The following is an 18,788-nucleotide window of genomic DNA, read 5'->3' on the forward strand; positions in this document are numbered from 1 at the left end:
CCCATCCTTCTCTCCATCCCCCCATCCCTCCCCCATTCCCACCCCATTCCCATTCCCTCTCCCGTCCCTCAGGTCCCTCCGCTCCCCTGCTCGGGATAATTGAGCCGGAGCCTTTTGTTTTCCAGAACAATGGAATGATGGGGGGGGAGGTTGGGTTGGGCCCCACAGAGCACACAGGGACCAGGCAAGGGGGGGGACACCCCAAAGGTACCGAAGGACCCTCCTGGCATCGCCTCACCCATAGACACCCCCAAAGGGACCCCCCCAATGGGACATAAAGGGAACCCCAAAAGGGACCTAAAGGGATGCCCCCCCACAAGGACCCCTCATTGCCCCCCAAGAGGGACCCAAAGGGACCTAAAGGGGTGCTCCCAAAAGGATCCCCCCATTGCACCCGAAGGGACCTAAAAGGAACCCCCCCAAAAAGGACCTCCCATTGCCCCCAAAAAGGGACCCAAAGGGACCCCACTATTGCCCCATAAAGGGACCCCCCCATTACCCCATAAAGGGACCCAAAGGGACCCCACCATTGCCCCCAAGAAGGGACCCCCCAAAAGGACCTCCCATTGCCCCCAAAAAGGGACCCCCCCCATTGCCCCATAAAGGGACCCCCCCCAATAGATCCGAAGGGACCCCCTAATGCCATAAAAATGGACCTAAAGGGACCCCCCCATTGCCCCTAAAGGGACCTCCCCAAAAGGGACTCAAGGGGACCCCCCCATTGCCCCCAAAGGAACAAAAAGGGACCCAAAAGGACCCCCCCATTGTCGACAATGGGACCCCCCAAAAGGGATCCGAAGGGACCCCACCACTGGCCCCCAGAGGGACCCCCCCATTATCCCACAAAAGGACCCAAAGCCCCCCCCAAAGGGACCCAAAGAACCCCCCCCATTGCCCTCAAAAAGGACCCATAGGGACCCCCAAAGTGACCCAGAGGTTTTAGGGACCCCCCCAAAAGGGACCCCCCAAAAGGACCCAAAGGCCCCCCCAAAAGGGACCCAAAGGCACCCCCAAAGAGCGGCCCCCCCCAGAGATTCCCCCCCCCCCCCCGCCCCGTCCCTCCCCATTGCTGTTAATTGCTGAGTAAATGAACGGGCAGCTCCAGGGCACCACGGCCCAGAGAGCGGCACCCATTGACACCCATTGACACCCTATAGCACCCATAGACACCCTATAGCAGCCATAGACACCTTATAGCACCCATAGATACCCTATAGCACCCATAGACACCTTATGGCACCCATTGACACCCTATAGCACCCATAGACACCCTATAGCAGCCATAGATACCCTATAGCACCCATAGACACCCTATAGCACCCATAGACACCTACAGCACCCATAGACACCCTATAGCAGCCATACTTCTATGACCTTTGATGTCTCTATTAATTCCTTTGAGATCTCTATTAATTGCTTTGATATTTGTATTAATTGCTGATATTTCTATTAATTCCTTTAATATTCCAATGAATTGCTCTGATATCTCTATTAATCCTTGGATTTTCTATTTATTACTTTAATATTCCAATTAATTGCTGATATTCCAATGAATTGCTCCGATATCTCTATTAATCCTTGGATTTTCTATTTATTGCTTTAATATTCCAATTAATTGCTGATATTCCAATGAATTGCTCCGATATCTCTATTAATCCTTGGATATTTCAATTTATTACGTTAATATTCCAATTAATTGCTGATATGCCAATGAATTGCTCCGATATCTCTATTAATCCTTGGATTTTCTATTTATTACTTTAATATTCCAATTAATTGCTGATATTCCAATGAATTGCTCCGATATCTCTGTTAATCCTCGGATATTTCAATTTATTACTTTAATATTCCAATTAATTGCTGATATTCCAATGAATTGCTCCGATATCTCTGTTAATCCCCGGATATTTCAAGTCGGCCCAGTCCCACGGGGTCGCTGTGGGAAGCGGCAGGTTCCGGGGCTCCAGCGGCTCCGCAGCGCTGGCGAGACATGGGAATGGGGGCACGGAGAAGGTTTGGGATGGCCGGGAATGGGCTGGGATGGCCCTTGAGGACCGAGGGACACGGACACCTCCCGCTGACCCCGGCCGCTCCAAGGACGAGGACGAGGAGGAGGAGACAATTCCCAATTCCCAAGAACAGGTTCCAAGCACAAAGCCACAAGCAGAAGGGTTTATTGGGACTCAGCCACAAGCAGCATTCCATGGAAACCAGGAAACGGGAATACACGGAAACCAGGAGACGGGAATGCACGGAGACCAGGAGATGGGAATGCATGGAGACCAGGAGATGGGAATGCATGGAGACCAGGAGATGGGAATGCATGGAGACCAGGAGATGGGAATGCATGGAAAGCAGGAGATGGGAATACATGGAAACCAGGAGATGGGAATGCATGGAGACCAGGAGATGGGAATGCATGGAAACCAGGAGATGGGAATGCATGGAGACCAGGAGATGGGAATGCATGGAGACCAGGAGATGGGAACGCATGGAGACCAGGAGATGGGAATGCATGGAGACCAGGAGATGGGAATGCATGGAGACCAGGAGATGGGAATGCATGGAGACCAGGAGATGGGAATGCATGGAAAGCAGGAGATGGGAATGCATGGAGACCAGGAGATGGGAATACATGGAAACCAGGAGATGGGAATGCATGGAGACCAGGAGATGGGAATGCATGGAGACCAGGAGATGGGAATGCATGGAAACCAGGAAACAGGAATACACGGAAACCAGGAGACGGGAATGCATGGAGACCAGGAGACGGGAATAGTGCATTTTTTGAGGGAAGAAACGATGGGATTGGTTCTGTTGCCTTGATTTTGAGCCGAGTTGGGCTTCCCTTTGTGACCCATTACGGAATGGATCACCCAAGCTCCCAGCTCTGCCCGGTGGAGACCCGGCTCTGCCGAATTCCAGGTTGGATCCAGCATTTCCAATGGGTCTGGGGCCACGGGACCTGCTCCCGCTGGCGTCCACCGCGGCTCCGTCCCGGTTTTCCTTCTCCCATGGAAGAGCCTCAACCGGAGGCCCCCATGGGCGCCTTCGGAAGCGCGGAGCACGGTGCGGGGTCAATGCCAGCGCGGTCTCGCCTCTTGCAGGGGGTAGACGGGGGCTTCCGCTTCCACACGCACAAGCTTGGAGGCGTAGCTGGAAAACACGGAATACCTTGGAATGTCGCCTTGGGAGAGGAGGGAAGCTCGCCCTCTCCTCCCCCCGACGGTGAGGGTTTGGTCAATGGAGCCGCTGATCCGGGCTCTTCCTTAGGGAACCTGGACCCGGTTCTTCCTTATGGAAGCTGGACCTGGTTCTTCCTTATGGAAGCTGGACCCGGGTTCTTCCTTAGGGAAGCTGGACCCGGGTTCTTCCTTAGGGAAGCTGGACCCGGGTTCTTCCTTATGGAAGCTGGACCCGGTTCTTCCTTATGGAAGCTGGACCCGGGTTGCTCCTTAAGGAAGATGGACCCGGGTTCTTCCTTATGGAAGCTGGACCCGGTTCTTCCTTATGGAAGCTGGACCCGGTTCTTCCTTATGGAAGCTGGACCCGGGTTCTTCCTTAAGGAAGATGGACCCGGGTTCTTCCTTATGGAAGCTGGACCCGGTTCTTCCTTATGGAAGCTGGACCAGGTTCTTCCTTATGGAAGCTGGACCCGGTTCTTCCTTATGGAAGCTGGACCAGGTTCTTCCATAGGGAAGCTGGACCTGGGTTCTTCCTTATGGAAGCTGGACCCGGTTCTTCCTTATGGAAGCTGGACCCGGTTCTTCCTTATGGAAGCTGGACCAGGTTCTTCCTTATGGAAGCTGGACCCGGTTCTTCCTTATGGAAGCTGGACCAGGTTCTTCCATAGGGAAGCTGGACCTGGGTTCTTCCTTATGGAAGCTGGACCCGGTTCTTCCTTATGGAAGCTGGACCCGGGTTGTTCCCTATGGAAGATGGACCCAGCTTCCTCCGGGAGCACGACGGTGCCAGGATCGAGGAGGCTTCACTCACCCGCGTCACCTCCTCGGCTCTGGGGCTCAGTCGCTGTGGATGAAACCAAAGAGCCTGGAGGCGCCCGTCCTCAGGGGCCACCGAGCCCACCCCATGGCTGCCCCACGGCGCCTGGTCCCTCCCCCGGCAAGCCTCGAGCACCTCGCCCCCCGGATGCGGCTCCTCCGCACTCACCAGCCCACGAAGTCCTTGGCTTTCCAGGCATCGACCACCTCGGCGATGCCGGCGGCGCGGCGCCCATCGGGCAGCCGCAGGTCATCGCCGGGGTCCCCGTTGAAGTTGCCGCAGGGAGCGCAGAGCCGGTTGACCATGGCGGCCCCAACGGTGAGCGTCACGGCGCCTTTGGGGCTGAAGAGCACGTCCATGCCCGACGCGTGGGCCACGGTGACGTTCCCATCTGCGGCACGCAGGGAGATGTCTTGGGAGACGTTGGTTGGGAGGCGGGCGGAAAGGCCATTGACCTGCGGCGAGGAGAAGGGGGGATCGGGATGGAAGAGGGGAGATGACCCCAGTCAACGCGCTCGCTCGTTGGAGTCAACCTCAGTTGACTCCAGTCAACGCGCTCGCTCGGGATGGAAGAGGGGAGATGACCCCAGTCAACGCGCTCGCTCATTGGAGTCAACCTCAGTTGACTCCAGTCAACGCGCTCGCCCAATGGTCCTCAAGGCTGGCCGCGGTCCTTACCCACACGTCCATGTTGGTGTTGATGGTGATGAAGGCCTCCCGGAAGAAGACGAAGACGGCGACGGCGGCGGGGACGTGGTCCTCCCGGCACTCGCTGACCTCCAGCACCACCTTGAACCAGTTGGGCGATTGCTCGTCGCACAGGGCGGCCACTTTGTAGGTGCCGCTGGTGAGGAGCAGCCCCCGGGTGCCGTCGAAGGTGGTCAAGGAGGCCCCCGGGCTGAGGTGGCATCGGCCTTGCTGCTGGAGGCAGAGCTGAGCCCCGTCCCGTGTGGAGCAGACGTGGTCCTGGGGGCATTGGGTGTCCTCACAGACAAGGCCCCGGGACAGGTGGCAAGTGCATGTCGTGGTGCAGTTGTTGGAGGTGATGGTCTCGCCTGCCTGGAAAGGGCGAGATCCATGCGGATCAAGCGGGTCCGTCCCCAGGAGGAGATCCCAAAGGGGGAGAAAAAGCAGGAGATGGAGATGGTGGAGGTGGTGGAGATGATGGAAATGGTGGAGGTGGTGGAGGTGGAGATGATGGAGATGGTGGCAATGGAGATGATGGAGATGGTGGAGATGGTGGAGATGGTGGAGGTGGTGGAGGTGGTGGCGATGGTGGAGATGATGGATGTGGTGGAGATGATGGAGATGGAGATGATGGAGATGGTGGCAATGGTGGAGATGGTGGAGGTGGTGGAGATGGTGGAGGTGATGGAGATGGAGATGATGGAGATGGTGGCAATGGAGATGATGGAGATGATGGAGATGGTGGAGATGGTGGAGGTGGTGGAGATGATGGAGATGGAGATGATGGAGATGGTGGTGATGGTGGAGATGATGGAGATGATGGAGATGGTGGCGATGGTGGCGATGATGGAGATGATGGAGATGGTGGCGATGGTGGAGATGATGGAGATGATGGAGATGATGGAGATGATGGAGATGGTGGCGATGGTGGCGATGATGGAGATGATGGAGATGGTGGCGATGGTGGCGATGATGGAGATGATGGAGATGATGGAGATGATGGAGATGGTGGCGATGGTGGAGATGATGGAGACGGTGGAGGTGGTGGCGATGATGGAGATGATGGGATTCGCCGAACTGATTTCCCTTTTCCAGAGGAGCAAACCACGGATCTGGGGGTGTCACCCCCCGCGCCCTTCCGGACGCGTGGCCTTAAGAGGCTCCCGTCAAAGTCGCTCACCCCAAACCCCTTGCATCCTCTCGACGGGACACTGAAGGCTGGGACCACCCAGCTCGATGGGGACGGGCTCTCCAAGCCGGCCGCAAGCCGCCGGCCGAGCTCACCTGGAAGTACCTTCCCTGGTGCGAGCAGCCGCAGCGCTCCACGGGCACGCAGGAGCCCCCGTCGAAGAGGTACCCGTCGTCGCACTGGCAGCCCTCGAAGCACGCCCACGTGCACGGCGCCGGCGCGGAGAGGCTGGAGCAGGTGAAGTCGCACGTGCGGGTGCAGAGCTCGTAGTGGCTGTGGGGCGGGCAGGCGAGGGCTGGGCACGAAGGAGAAACGCCTTTAGGGCCGCCTGCACCCCTTGGGACGGCCCCGGTGGCGCCCGATGCCAACAGAAGGCGATGGAGCGACCGAACCCTGCTTTGAACGCCCGAACGGGAGCGTTCCCGGTCGCAACGGCGCCGAGCGGCACCCGTTTCGGCCCCCTTAGATCCGTGGGGATGTCGCGGAGGTGGTGGGGCGGAATTCCCTGTTTCTAAGGTGGGAAACGGGTGCTTGGAGCCCCCCGCAAGGGGCTTCTTCGGGTGGTTTGAAGGTGATTTGGTGGGGTTTGGGGCGGGTTGAGCTTTGGGGTCCCTCGGTGCGGCCAGCGCCGGAGACCTCGCCTCCGGAACGGTCAGACCGGGTGGGTTCTATGGGGGGAACGGGAGCCTGGGGGGGGCTGAGTGGGGAACTCACGGCAGAAAGCGGGCGCTCTCCAGGCTCGGATGCCGGCGCCGGCGGCTTGGCACGCAGCAGCGTAGGCTTGGACGCTGTGGCACAGGACCCCGGGCTCTCCGGCGGCAGCGCAGACATCGTGGAGGCAGTGGTTGAAGTACGGCTCCGGGCTCACGCTGGGGTGGCACGAGCCGAAGGGTCCCTGCGGGTCGCGGATGATCCCGCAGGATCCGCTGCCCGCGTAAGGAGCGGCGGCGTCGGCATCGCACCCGGGGCAGGCGGTGCCGGTGCAGCCGTCGGTGCAGGTCCCGGCGTCCCCATGGAGCTTCCAGGAGGAGACGAAGTCCTCGGTGCTCAACGCCAAGGAGCCTCCGGGCTTCCGGAAGTCATCGCCGGGGTCCCCGTTGTAGTTGCCACCTAAGCCGCAGACGTGGCCCTTGTAGGCGTCGGGCACGGTGAGCAGGAGGTAGGTGGCCCCGTTGTAGAGGAGCCGGATGCCGGCCGCGGTCCAGAGGACGATGTTGGTGCCTTCTTGGCCGAGCCGTAGCTTCTGGTCCTTGGTGACCAAGGGCAGCGCGTGGCGCTCTCCATCCACCTACGGGTGGGCACGGGGTGAGGAAGGGTTTCCATGGGGGATACGGGGGCCGTGGGGACACCCACCCCGACTCACCGTGGCCTCCCACGGCCGTCCCCTCTCCATGCTGACCGTGTAGCCGTGGATGGAGGCCACCACCTTCCTCATCAAGGCCACGTCGCCGCGGTGGCCCACGTCGTGCTCCAGCAGCACCGAGAAGCCCACCAGCCGGCCCTCCGGCTCGCAGAGCCGCGCCAAGACGTAGGTGCAAGAACCGCGGACGTCGAAGGCTCTCCCGTCGAACGTCACGTAATGGGGGTCCCCGGACACCACCAAGCGCCCGTAACCCGTGGGGTAGCACCCCAAGAGCCCGTCCTGCACCCTGCACTCCTCGTGGGCGCCGCAGGAGGCCTCTTGGCACCGCACGGCGCCGTTGCCTTCGCAGCGGCACCGCTCCCGGCACGACGCGAAGAAGACTTCGCCCTTCTTGTAGTAGAGCCCCCGGTGCTCGCAGCCGCACTCGCTGGCCGCCACGCACTCGTCCCCGCTGAGCACAAAGCCCCGGTCGCAGAAGCAGCCCTCGGTGCACGGCGCTGAGCCGCAGGCGGCGGCGAGACCGCGGCACGTGGCCGGGCAGCCGCTCCCGCAGAGCTCGTAGTGGGAATGCCGAGGGCAGGAAGGACCTGGGAGAGGAAGAGGAGGAGGAGGAGGAAGGGTGAGCCCGTTGGGAGCCCATGGGGTGCGTGGTGCGGCACCGCTGCGGGGACGGCGCCGGGCTTGGCATTCCCGTTGCTGGGGGACAATAAGGATGGAGGAAGGACGGAACGTTGCTTTGGAGGCTTCCAACTCAACCTTTGGCCTTGGAGCAAAGGAGGAACCCGTTCCATCACAAGCAGGTGTTGGATATGGGACAATCCAACCCAACTTGGGAAGCATTTGGGGACAATAGGGATGGAGGAAGGACGGAACGTTGCTTTGGAGGCTTCCAACTCAACCTTTGGTCTTGGAGCGAAGGAGGAACCCGTTCCATCACAAGCAGGTGTTGGATATGGGACAATCCAACCCAACTTGGGAAGCATTTGGGGGACAAGAGGGACGGAGGAAGGATGGAACGTTGCCTTGGAAGCTTCCAACTCAACCTCTGGCCTTGGAGCTAAGGAGGAACCCGTTCCATCACAAGGAGGTGTTGGATACGGGACGATCCAACCCAATTTGGGAAGCATTTGGGGACAATAGGGATGGAGGAAGGACGGAATGTTGCTTTGGAGGCTTCCAACTCAACCTTTGGCCTTGGAGCAAAGGAGGAACCCGTTCCATCACAAGCAGGTGTTGGATATGGGACAATCCAACCCAACTTGGGAAGCATTTGGGGATAATAGGGATGGAGGAAGGACGGAACGTTGCCTTGGAAGCTTCCAACTCAACCTTTGGCCTTGGAGCGAAGGAGGAACCCGTTCCGTCACAAGGAGATGTTGGATATGGGACAATCCAACCCAACTTGGGAAGCATTTGGGGACAATAGGGATGGAGGAAGGACGGAATGTTGCTTTGGAGGCTTCCAACTCAACCTTTGGCCTTGGAGCCAAGGAGGAGGAGAAACCCACTCCATCACAAGGAGATGTTGGATATGGGACGATCCAACCCAACTTGGGAAGGGTCTGGGGGACAATAGGGATGGAGGAAGGACGGAACGTTGCCTTGGAAGCTTCCAACTCAACCTTTGGTCTCGGAGCGAAGGAGGAGGAGGAGGAGCCCACTCCATCACAAGGAGATGTTGGATACGGGACAATCCAACCCAACTTGGGAAGCGTTTGGGGGCTTCCATTGGCTCTAAGCAAAGCCCCAGTGGGTTTGGTTGCCCTCCAAACCATCATTCCCTGGCCGGGAAGGATGGAGAGCCTCCTTCCGACCCCACTCACCGCAGAAGGTCGGCGTCCTCCATGGCTCCACGCTGACTCCATGGCTTTGGCACTCGGTCACATAGGCAGCAATGGCTTTGCACACGGTGTCCCGGTGGCCTCTGTAGTGACAGGCGTCGAAGACGCAATCCTCCAGGAAGGCCATTGGGTCGACCACACTGTGACAAGCCCTGAATGGACCTTCCACCTTGGTGATGACCCCGCAGTACCCATCCCCTCGGTAGGGCTCCTTCTCCTCTTGGGTGCACGTCGGGCAATCCCCTTCGCAACCGGAGGAGCACCCGGGGACGTCTGCGACCTTCCAGCTCTCGGCCAAGTGGACCTCGTCGGTGGCCCGTTGGCCATCGCTGGTCACGAAGTCATCGTCGGGGTCTCCATTGGCGTTGCCGCAGAGCCCACAGACGGCACCAGCGTAGGCCTCGGGGAGGAGGACGCGGGCGTAGCTGTACCAGTCGAAGCTCACCCTTAGACCAAAGGCCGTGCGGGCGAAGCCATGGACACCACTGTGGTAGAGCTCGAACTGGTCCTTCTTGGTGAACGGGAGCCCCACGAAGGCGCCGTTGACCTGCGGAGGTGGTTGGAGAAGGTCGGTGGTGGGCCCGGGCTCATGCAACCCGCGCCAGATGCGGGTGGTTGCATAGGTTTGGGTTGGAAGGGGCCTTGGAGGCCGCCTAAGGACATGGGCACCTTCCAGTAGACCAGGTCGCTCCCATTGACCCGGCCTGGTTCATCCGAACCTGCTCAGTTCAACCCATCCCAGTGTCCCACCACCCTCCTGGTGGAAAACTTCCTTAGGTCCCATTTGCCAGCCTCCCTCTTCCATCGGAAGCTGTTCCTCCCCATCCCATCCCTCCTGTCCGAAGCCCCTTCCCAGCTTTCCTGTAGCCCCTTGAGGTCTTGGAAGTCCTTTTGGGAGAGGATTCCTGCTCCACTGCCACCCAGGCTGGGGCTGAGCGACACTTTCCACGTGGAGAGCTCCCACTTCAGACCCCACTCCCTTGGGATTTGGGTGGTTTTCCATACGCCAGGAAAAGCTCCCGGCCAAATCCAGGGGGGTCAAGACCCAGGGAAGGTTGCGAAACTCTTGCCATGGATGCAGCTCCCCAGAGCACCGGCATTGCTCAAGAGCTGGGCGTTTTCCAGGTGGAGGCTTCGCTATCCAACGGGAAAACGTTGTTCCAAGAGGGAAAACAAGGGAAAAGCTGCTCCCAACCCTGATGAGCAACGCTTTGGCCGGGACAAGGTGTGAATGGAAGCGCTCCCGTAGGAGCTGAGTCACTTTGCAGCTGGACAGAGGGAGTGGTTCACTCCATAGGGGAGTGGAGAGCCAAGAAGGACGACGGGATATGGGATGGGTTTCGGTGGAAAAACAAGAGGAAAAGGGTTTTTTTGGGGCAGGAAACAAGCACTTTCCATCCCGGTTGGACGTGGGCTTGGTGGCCACCTACCATGACCTTGCGCGGGTGCTCCTGGCTCATGGTGATGACGTCGCCGTAGACCTCCAAGGTGAGGGTCTTGGTGAAGGACACGGCTCTGCTGCCCCGGTTGTTGTTCTCCACCTTGACGGTGAATGGGACCAGTTCGGGGTCCCTTTGGGCGCAGAGGGCGGCGAACTGGTAGACGCAGGTGCCTTGGAAGTCGTATCTCAGCCCGTCGAAGGTGGTGTAGTGAGGGTCGCCCGTCCCGATGCACGTGAGGTGCTTCGTGACCTGGCACGTCGGGGCGCCGTTGACCACCGCGCACTTCTCATGGGCTTTACAGCCCCTCTTCCTGCAGGTCACTCGGCCGCCGTCGCATCTACACCAGCTTTGGCACGTCCCATCCTCCCAGAACTCCTCCCGGGCCCCGTAGGAGCGGCCGTTGTGGGCGCAGGCGCAGGTCTCCCTTGGGACGCACGTGCGGTTGTGGAGGACGAAGCCCTCGTCGCAACGGCACCCCGGGGTGCAGGGATCGGTGCAGGGGGTGGGACCGCCGGGGTGGGTGCAGGTGGGGGGACACCCTGACCCACAGGCCTCGAAGTGGCTGTTCGGGGGGCACCTTTGAGCTGTTGGGGTGAGAGTGGAGAAGAAGACCTCAGACAGAGCACGGAGAGGGACGAGGCCGGCGAGGCCGACTCGGACGATGCCTACAAGTGAGCCCAGGACACGTCCCCCAGGGAAGTCCTACATCGATGGGGGGTGCTATGGGGCTGAAGGTGGATTATGGGGTGCTTTGGCCTGGAAAGAGCAACCCAACCCTTCCTTGGTGCTGGTTGACGTCAACTCGGTTGACGCCTCCAAGCATCAACTCGGTTGACGTCTCCAAGCATCAACTTGGTTGACGTCTCCAAGCATCAACTCGGTTGACGCCTCCAAGCATCAACTTGGTTGACGTCTCCAAGCATCAACTTGGTTGAGGTCTCCAAGCATCAACTTGGTTGATGTCTCCAAGCATCAACTCGGTTGACGCCTCCAAGCATCAACTTGGTTGACGCCTCCAAGCATCAACTCGGTTGATGCCTCCAAGCATCAACTCGGTTGACGTCTCCAAGCATCGACTCGGTTGACATCTCCAAGCATCGACTCGGTTGACGTCTCCAAGCGTCAACTCGGTTGACGTCTCCAAGCATCAACTCGGTTGACATCTCCAAGCATCAACTCGGTTGACGTCTCCAAGCATCAACTCAACGCCTCCAAGCATCAACTCAATGGGGTGGGCTTGGATCCCCATGAGCAGATCTTGGAGACCCCCATAGGAACTCACCGCACGCGTCCTGCGGCATCTCCTGGCCCTCACAATCACCATGGCAGGAGGCATCTCGCCACCTTTCAGCCCAGTCCTCCATGGTAGCGGCTTGGGTGCTGTTGGGAAGGCTCATCTCGTCCTCCGGGTCCTCATTGAAGTTGCCACAGAGGCCACAGGTAGCCCCGAAGTAGCTGCTGGGCACGGCCACCATTATGGCCCAGTCTTCGTCGTAGGTCACCTGCAGCCCAAAGGCTGTTTGGAGCATGGGCCTGCCTTCGTTCTGGGAGATCTGGATCTTCCCAGCTTCCAGTGTGGAGGGCACGTCGATGGGCTTGTTGTTGACCTTGGAGGAAAGGAGAAGGAGAAGGGTGGTTGGGCATCTCCGGCCCCAAAACCCCATCTCATGGTGCACTTGTGGCCTTAAACCTGCCTTTTCCTTGATTCCAACCCAAAAGTGGCCGTGGTTTGGATGGAGACGCCTCTGGGGGACACCTCGGTGAGGTGCCAGACACCCTTCCCTTCACCTCTGCGCCCCAGTTCTCCATGGTTTTGGTCGTTCTCCTTAGGTTCTGATGCCAGCCTCACCCACCACCATGTTTTACCCTCTTCCACTTGGCTTTGCCCATGGAAAACCACTTCCAAGACCTGGAAGAACCCACCTGGATTTTGCCTCCTTCCCCTACATGGATGGAGATGTTGGAACCATAGACATAGACCTTGGTCAACCACTCCTTGACGTCGCCTTCGCTCTTCTTCTCCTCTACTACGAAAGGCACCAAGGTGGGATCGTCGCCACAGGACTTGGCAATGGTGTAGGTGCAGCCGCCACGGATGTCTACGGTCATCCCGTCAAAGGTGTGGTACTGCAAGGCCTGTGAGCCCATGCAGGTGCCCATGTAGTCATGGATGCAGGTGGCCACCCCCTTCTCCAGCTTGCAGGTCTCCTTCGTGCGGCACTTCAGGAGCCGGCAGGGATCTAGAAGGAACCACACATGGAATGGCCCATGGGGAGAGAGACAGGGACAGCGTCACCATCACCATAGGTGGTCAACCAGCATCTCCAGAGCTTGGCCTTGACCATGTGGGTTGGCCACTTGTGGCCACCATCACCATAGGTGGTCAACCAGCACCTCCAGAGCTTGGCCTTGACCATGTGGGTTGACCACTTGTGGCCACCGTCACTGTAGGTGGTCAACCAGCGCCTCCAGGGCTTGGGTTTGACCATGTGGGTTGACCACTTGTGGCCACCGTCACCGTAGGTGGTCAACCAGTGCCTCCAGGACTTGGGTTTGACCATCTGGGTTGACCACTTGTGGCCACCATCACCATAGGTGGTCAACCAGCATCTCCAGGGCTTGGGTTTGACCATGTGGGTTGACCACTTGTGGCCACCATCACCATAGGTGGTCAACCAGCGCCTCCAGGGCTTGGCCTTGACCATGTGGGTTGACCACTTGTGGCCACCATCACCATAGGTGGTCAACCAGCGCCTCCAAGGCTTGGCCTTGACCATGTGGGTTGATGACCACTTGAGGCTCCTTCCATTGACAGCCCATTAGCCTACGGATCATTCATGGATCACAACCTATCTCGGGTGGGTTTGGCCACCCAAAGGAAGCCGGGCGGACGTGGCGCAGGTGGCCATGGCCCACTCACCGCTGTCGCAAACAGCCGCCATGCCGTAGGCTTTCTGCTCCCGGATGCCCACGCTCAGCACCCCAAAAGGGGACCCCTCATTCTCCACCACATGGACCGAGAACTGGGTGCCCAAGCTCTGCCCGGCCCAGGAGTACTCGGTCCCTGGGACGCTCTTCCACGTTGCGTTCCTCAAGGGGCCCTTGTTGAGCGTCGTCGCGGACGCCTCCGAGGTCTTGGCTATGAGCAGGGCGTAGTTCTGGTACCCATCCAAGGCGATGACGCTGTAGGAGCGGCAGTAGCTGGAGACGGCTGGGATGGCCATGAAGAAGGGGTCGTAGGAGACGGACTCCTTGGTGCCTCCGTCGGCGAAGAACATGACCTGGATGCCGGCGCTGGCCGATAGGTGCAGGGTGTTGAAGGCTTGGAGACCGTAGAGCGTTGACCTGCTCGGCCGTAGCTCCCGGACCTCTTTGGTGACCCCGTGCTGGGACTCCACACGGGTCTTCTGCGAGGTGGACACGTAGACGATGTCCGCTTGAGCCTCGAAGGGCAACGGGGGCACGATGAAGGTGGTTCCCCAGCTGGAAACGGGTTGGAGCTGCTCCACCAAGTGGTCGCATTGGGTGAACCTGGCCAGGCACGTGTGGCCGGTGAAGACGCCCACGGGTTTAGTGGCCACGATCCGGGTGCCGGACAGATCGGCCGCGCTTTGGACTTGGGCTGCTTGGAACGGCTCCAGTGCGATGGCGAGGACCGAGCCCCGCGGGTAGGTCCGGCCTTGGTAGCTCACGGTGGCTTTGAGGTGGACGTCAACCGCGGCGCCTTCGTCCCACGAGACCACCGCGAACTGCCCGTAGCGGTCGGTGCCCACGCCGGGGGTCACGACGTGGTACTCGGTGCCCCACGCGTGCACCGGGAGCACCGCGGTGGAGTCGACCGACGCGGGCTTCTCGTTGACCATGACCAAGGAGACGGCGGCGGTGGCCGTCACCAGCACGGCGTTGCCGAAGGCTTTGCTCCCAACCATCTCTGCCTGGGGGGGGACCTGCACCACGACGGTTTGGCCCGCGCCGGCCTCCACCGTCATCCTCAGCGCCGGCTTCCTCATGGAGACGGTGACGGAGGTGGACGGGGAGTAAGCGGTGAGGAGCAGGCGGAGGTCGCTGCGGAGGGCCCGGTGCAGCCCGTTCTGCACGAAGGCCACCGCGAAGGCTTCGCCGAGGTGAGGGCTGGCGGAGGCAGAGGCGCGGAGCAGCCAGAGCAGCCCTGGGGGAGCACAAGGGGGGCCCTTGGGGTGGGGAATGGGGCTCAAGGTGGGCTTGGGGTGGGCATTGGTGGGCATTGATGGGCATTGATGGGCATTGATGTGATGGGCATTGATGGGCATTGATGGGCATTGATGGGTATTGATGGCCATTGATGGTCATTGCTGTGATGAGCATTGATGGGCATTGATGGTCATTGCTGTGATGAGCATTGATGGGCATTGATGGGCATTGATGGGCATTGATGGGCATTGATGTGATGGGCATTGATGGGCATTGATGTGATGGGCATTGATGTGATGGGCATTGATCTGATGGGCATTGATGGGCATTGATGGGCATTGATGTGATGGACATTGATGGGCATTGATGGTCATTGCTGTGATGAGCATTGATGGGCATTGATGGGTATTGATGGCCATTGATGGGCATTGATCTGATGGGCATTGATCTGGTGGGCATTGATCTGGTGAGCATTGATGTGATGGGCATTGATGGGCATTGATGGGCATTGATGGTCATTGCTGTGATGGGCATTGATGGGCATTGATGGGTATTGATGACCATTGATGGGCATTGCTGTGATGGGCATTGATGGGCATTGATGGTCATTGCTGTGATGGGCATTGATGGGCATTGATGTGATGGGCATTGATCTGATGGGCATTGATTTGATGGGCATTGATCTGATGGGCATTGATGGCCATTGATGGGCATTGCTGTGATGGGCATTGATGGCCATTGATGGTCATTTCTGTGATGGGCATTGATGGCCATTGATGGGCATTTCTGTGATGGGCATTGATGGCCATTGATGGTCATTGCTGTGATGGGCATTGATGGGCATTGCTGTGATGGGCATTGATGGGCATTGATGGGCATTGATGGCCATTGATGGGCATTGCTGTGATGGGCATTGACCACTGAACTCACCCCAGACCCTGCTGGTGCAGCCCCTCAGGACATTGCCTTCCCCCCCGGCCATGGTTCTGCTGCTGCAGAGGAGGAGAAAATGGTCAAATCCTTCGATTTCCCCCCAAAACGGGGCTTCTCTTTGCCCCACGGCTGGAGGCTCCGGGCTTGGCCGTGGTGGCCCTGGGGTCCTGTCCCATGGGGGTCGCCCCCCTTTGCCCTCGCTTATTTTGCCCGTTTTCCCCCTCTTTCCCCCCAATCCTCCCTTTCTTCTCCCATTCCCACTCTTTCCTTTCCCCTTCCCCCCTTCCCCCCTTTCCCTTCCCTTTTTCCCCCCTTTCCCCTTCCCCCCTTCCCCTTTCCCCTTCCCCCCTTCCCCCTTTCCCCTTCCCCCCTTTCCTCCCCTCCTTCCCCTATTTCCCCCTCTCTTTCCCCCTTTTCCCACCCTATTCCCCCCCCTCCTTTCCCTTTCCTCCCCCTTCCCCCTTTTCCCCCTCATCCCCTTCCCCCCCAGTTCTTCCCTTTCCTCCCTTTCCTCCCCTTTTCCCCCATCTTCCCTTCCCTTTCCCCCTTTTCCCACCCCATTCCCTTCCCTCCCCCTTTTCCCTTCCCTTTTTCCTCTTTCCTCCCCTTTTCCTCCCTTTTTCCCCCCTTTTTCCTCCTCTTTTCCCCCTCTTTTCCCTTCCCTCCCCTTTCCCACTCCATTCCCTTCTCTCCCCTTTTCCTCCCCCTTTTCCCTTCCATTTTCCCTTCCTTTTTCCCCCCTTTCCTCCCTTTCCTCCCCTTTTCCCTTCCCTTTCCCCCCTTTTCCTCCTCTTTCCCCCCTCTTTTCCCTTCCTTCCCCTTTCCCACCCCATTCCCTTCCCTCCCCCTTTTCCTCCCCTTTTCCTTCCCTTTTCCCCCCTTTCCTCCCTTTTTCCCCCCTTTCCTCCTCTTTTCCTCCCCTTTTCCCTTCCCTTTCCCCCTTTTCCTCCTCTTTCCCCTTCCCTTTTCCCTTCCTTTTCCCCCCCTTTCCCCCTTTTCCTCCTCTTTTCCTCCCCCTTTTCCCTTCCCTTTTTCCCCCTTTTCCTCCCCTTTTCCTCCCCTTTTCCTCCCCTTTTCCTTTCCTTTCCCCCCTTTTCCCCCTTTCCCCCTTTTCCCCCTTCCCCCCCCCCGAACACTTCAGGAATTCCCTGGCTCCCTTCGCCCCTTCCCCCAGCGCTGCCCGATCCCGGCTGCTTTTAACCCCCGCGGGGCCTTCACCTCGCTTCCAGCCCCAAAATCCGGCGCTTTCGCCCCAAATCCGCGCCGGCTGCTCCCGGGCGCCCCGCCCGCCCTCGGCCGTCGCTGCCGGCGGCCAGAATGGGTTAAAAAAGCCGGGGTTTGGTTCAAACGCCCCCGGGGGGGGGGGGGGGGGCAAGGGCCGAAAGGCGGCGAATTCCCGGAATTCCCACATAGGGATTGGGGGGGAAGGGGGGGGGTTGGAATGGCCGAAATCACAGCGGGGGGGGGGGGGTGGAGGCTAAAATGGGGCTAAAAAGGGGGAAAAGGGGGGAAAGGGGGAAAAAGGGGAAAAAAGAGGGGAAAAAAGGGGGGGAAGGGGAAAAAAGGGGGGAAAAGGGGAAAAAAGGGGGGAAGGGGAAAACAGGGGGAAGGGAAAAGGGGAAAAAAAGGGGGGAAAAGGGGAAAAAAGTGGGGAAAAAAAGGGGGAGAAGGGGGAGAAAGGGGAAGAGGGAAAAAAGGGGGGAAAAGGGGAAAAAAGGGGGGAAAAAAGGGGGGAGACAGGGGAAGAAAGGGGAAGAGGGGAAAAAAGGGGGAAAAGGGGAAAAAAGGGGGAAAAGGGGAAAAAGGGGGGAAAGGGGGAAAAAGGGGAAAAAAGGGGGGAAAGGGGGAAAAAAGGGGAAAAAAGGAGGGAAGGAGAAAAAAGGGGTGAAAAGGGGGAAAAAGGGGAAAAACGGGGGAAGGAAAAATGGGGGGAAAGGGGAAAAAAGGGGGAAAAAGGTCGGGAAAAGGGGGGAGAAAAGGGGGAAAAGGGGAAAAAAGGGGAAAAAGGGAGGAAAAAGGGGGGAAAGGGGAAAAAGGGGGAAAATAGGGGGAAAAAGGGGGAAAAAGGGGGGATATTCCCAAGTTATCCCATTTGGAATGGGGGGGGTTGAGTGTTGTCGGCGCCTTGGAGCGTGTTGTGGATGCAATGCGTGGGGCTATAGGAAAACCCCACTTTGGGGGTAAAAAAGCTCCGTTTTAGGGGAAAAGATTCCCAGTTTGGGAATGCCTTTCCTGGAATATGGGGATGTCCCCGCGCAAGCGTGACCCATTTGGGCCCCTGGCACCAAAACCCGCCCTGGAATTCGGGGGCGAAAAAGGTGAAACATCGGAAATTCGAGCACAAATAAGGGGGAAAAGCAGGAATTTGAGCCCAGGAAAGGGGGAATCTTAAATTTGTTGCAAATTCGGGCCAAAAGAAGGGGGGAAATCACAAATTTGAGAACAAAAAAAGGGGGAAATTGTAAATTTGTTGGAAATTTGTGCACAAAAAATCACAAATTTGGGCATGAAGAAGGGGAAAATATTAAATTTGTTGGAAATTTGTGCCCAAATAAGGGAAAAATCACAAATTTGAGCAGAAAGAAGGGGAAAATATTAAATTATTGTAAATTTGTACCCAAATAAGGGAAAAAATCACAAATTTGATCACAAAGAAGGAGAAAATTTTAAATTTATTGTAAATTTGTACCCAAATAAGGGGGAAAATCACAAATTTGAGCACAAAGAAGGGAAAACCTTAAATCTGTCGTAAATCAGAGCAAAAAGAAGGGGGAAATCCCAAATTAAGCACAAATAAGGGGGGAAATGATGAATTTGAGCACAAAGAAGGGAAAATCCGTGTATTTGTTGTAAACCCATCCCAACATGGGGAAATAGACCCCAAAAGAGGGAAATAGACCCAAAACTCGGGAAAAGAGGCCAAAATAGGGGGAAAGAGGGAAAAAAGATGGGAAATAACCCAAAAGAGAGGGGGAAATGGAGCAAAAAAAAGGGGAAACAGACCCAAAAAGAGGGGAAATAGACCCAAAACTCGGGAAAAGAGGCCAAAATAGGGAAAAAGAGGGCAAAAAGAGGGGAAATAACCCGAAAAAGAGGGAAATGGGGCAAAAAGAGGGTAAATGGGGCAAAAAGAGGGGAAATGGAGCAAAAAGAGGGGAAAA

General features: G+C 57.9%; 1 protein-coding gene across 1 annotated transcript; it reads right to left on the bottom strand.

Moving 5' to 3' along the window:
- Positions 1 to 2,158: 2,158 nt before the first annotated feature.
- On the bottom strand, positions 2,159 to 16,934 carry LOC136006748 (IgGFc-binding protein-like). Its single transcript, XM_065664812.1, has 13 exons — positions 16,846 to 16,934; positions 15,625 to 15,686; positions 13,445 to 14,692; positions 12,448 to 12,764; positions 11,807 to 12,131; positions 10,513 to 11,108; positions 9,065 to 9,629; positions 7,242 to 7,828; positions 6,593 to 7,166; positions 5,974 to 6,173; positions 4,681 to 5,061; positions 4,171 to 4,457; positions 2,159 to 3,156 (listed from the first exon to the last, which is right to left on the bottom strand). The coding sequence occupies exons 2-13, from the start codon at positions 15,674 to 15,676 to the stop codon at positions 3,078 to 3,080; spliced, it is 5,211 nt and encodes a 1,736-aa protein (XP_065520884.1). The 5' UTR covers positions 15,677 to 15,686; positions 16,846 to 16,934; the 3' UTR covers positions 2,159 to 3,077.
- Positions 16,935 to 18,788: the final 1,854 nt, after the last annotated feature.

Source organism: Lathamus discolor, unplaced genomic scaffold (genome assembly GCF_037157495.1).
Source record: "Lathamus discolor isolate bLatDis1 unplaced genomic scaffold, bLatDis1.hap1 Scaffold_64, whole genome shotgun sequence".
NCBI lineage: Eukaryota > Metazoa > Chordata > Aves > Psittaciformes > Psittacidae > Lathamus > Lathamus discolor.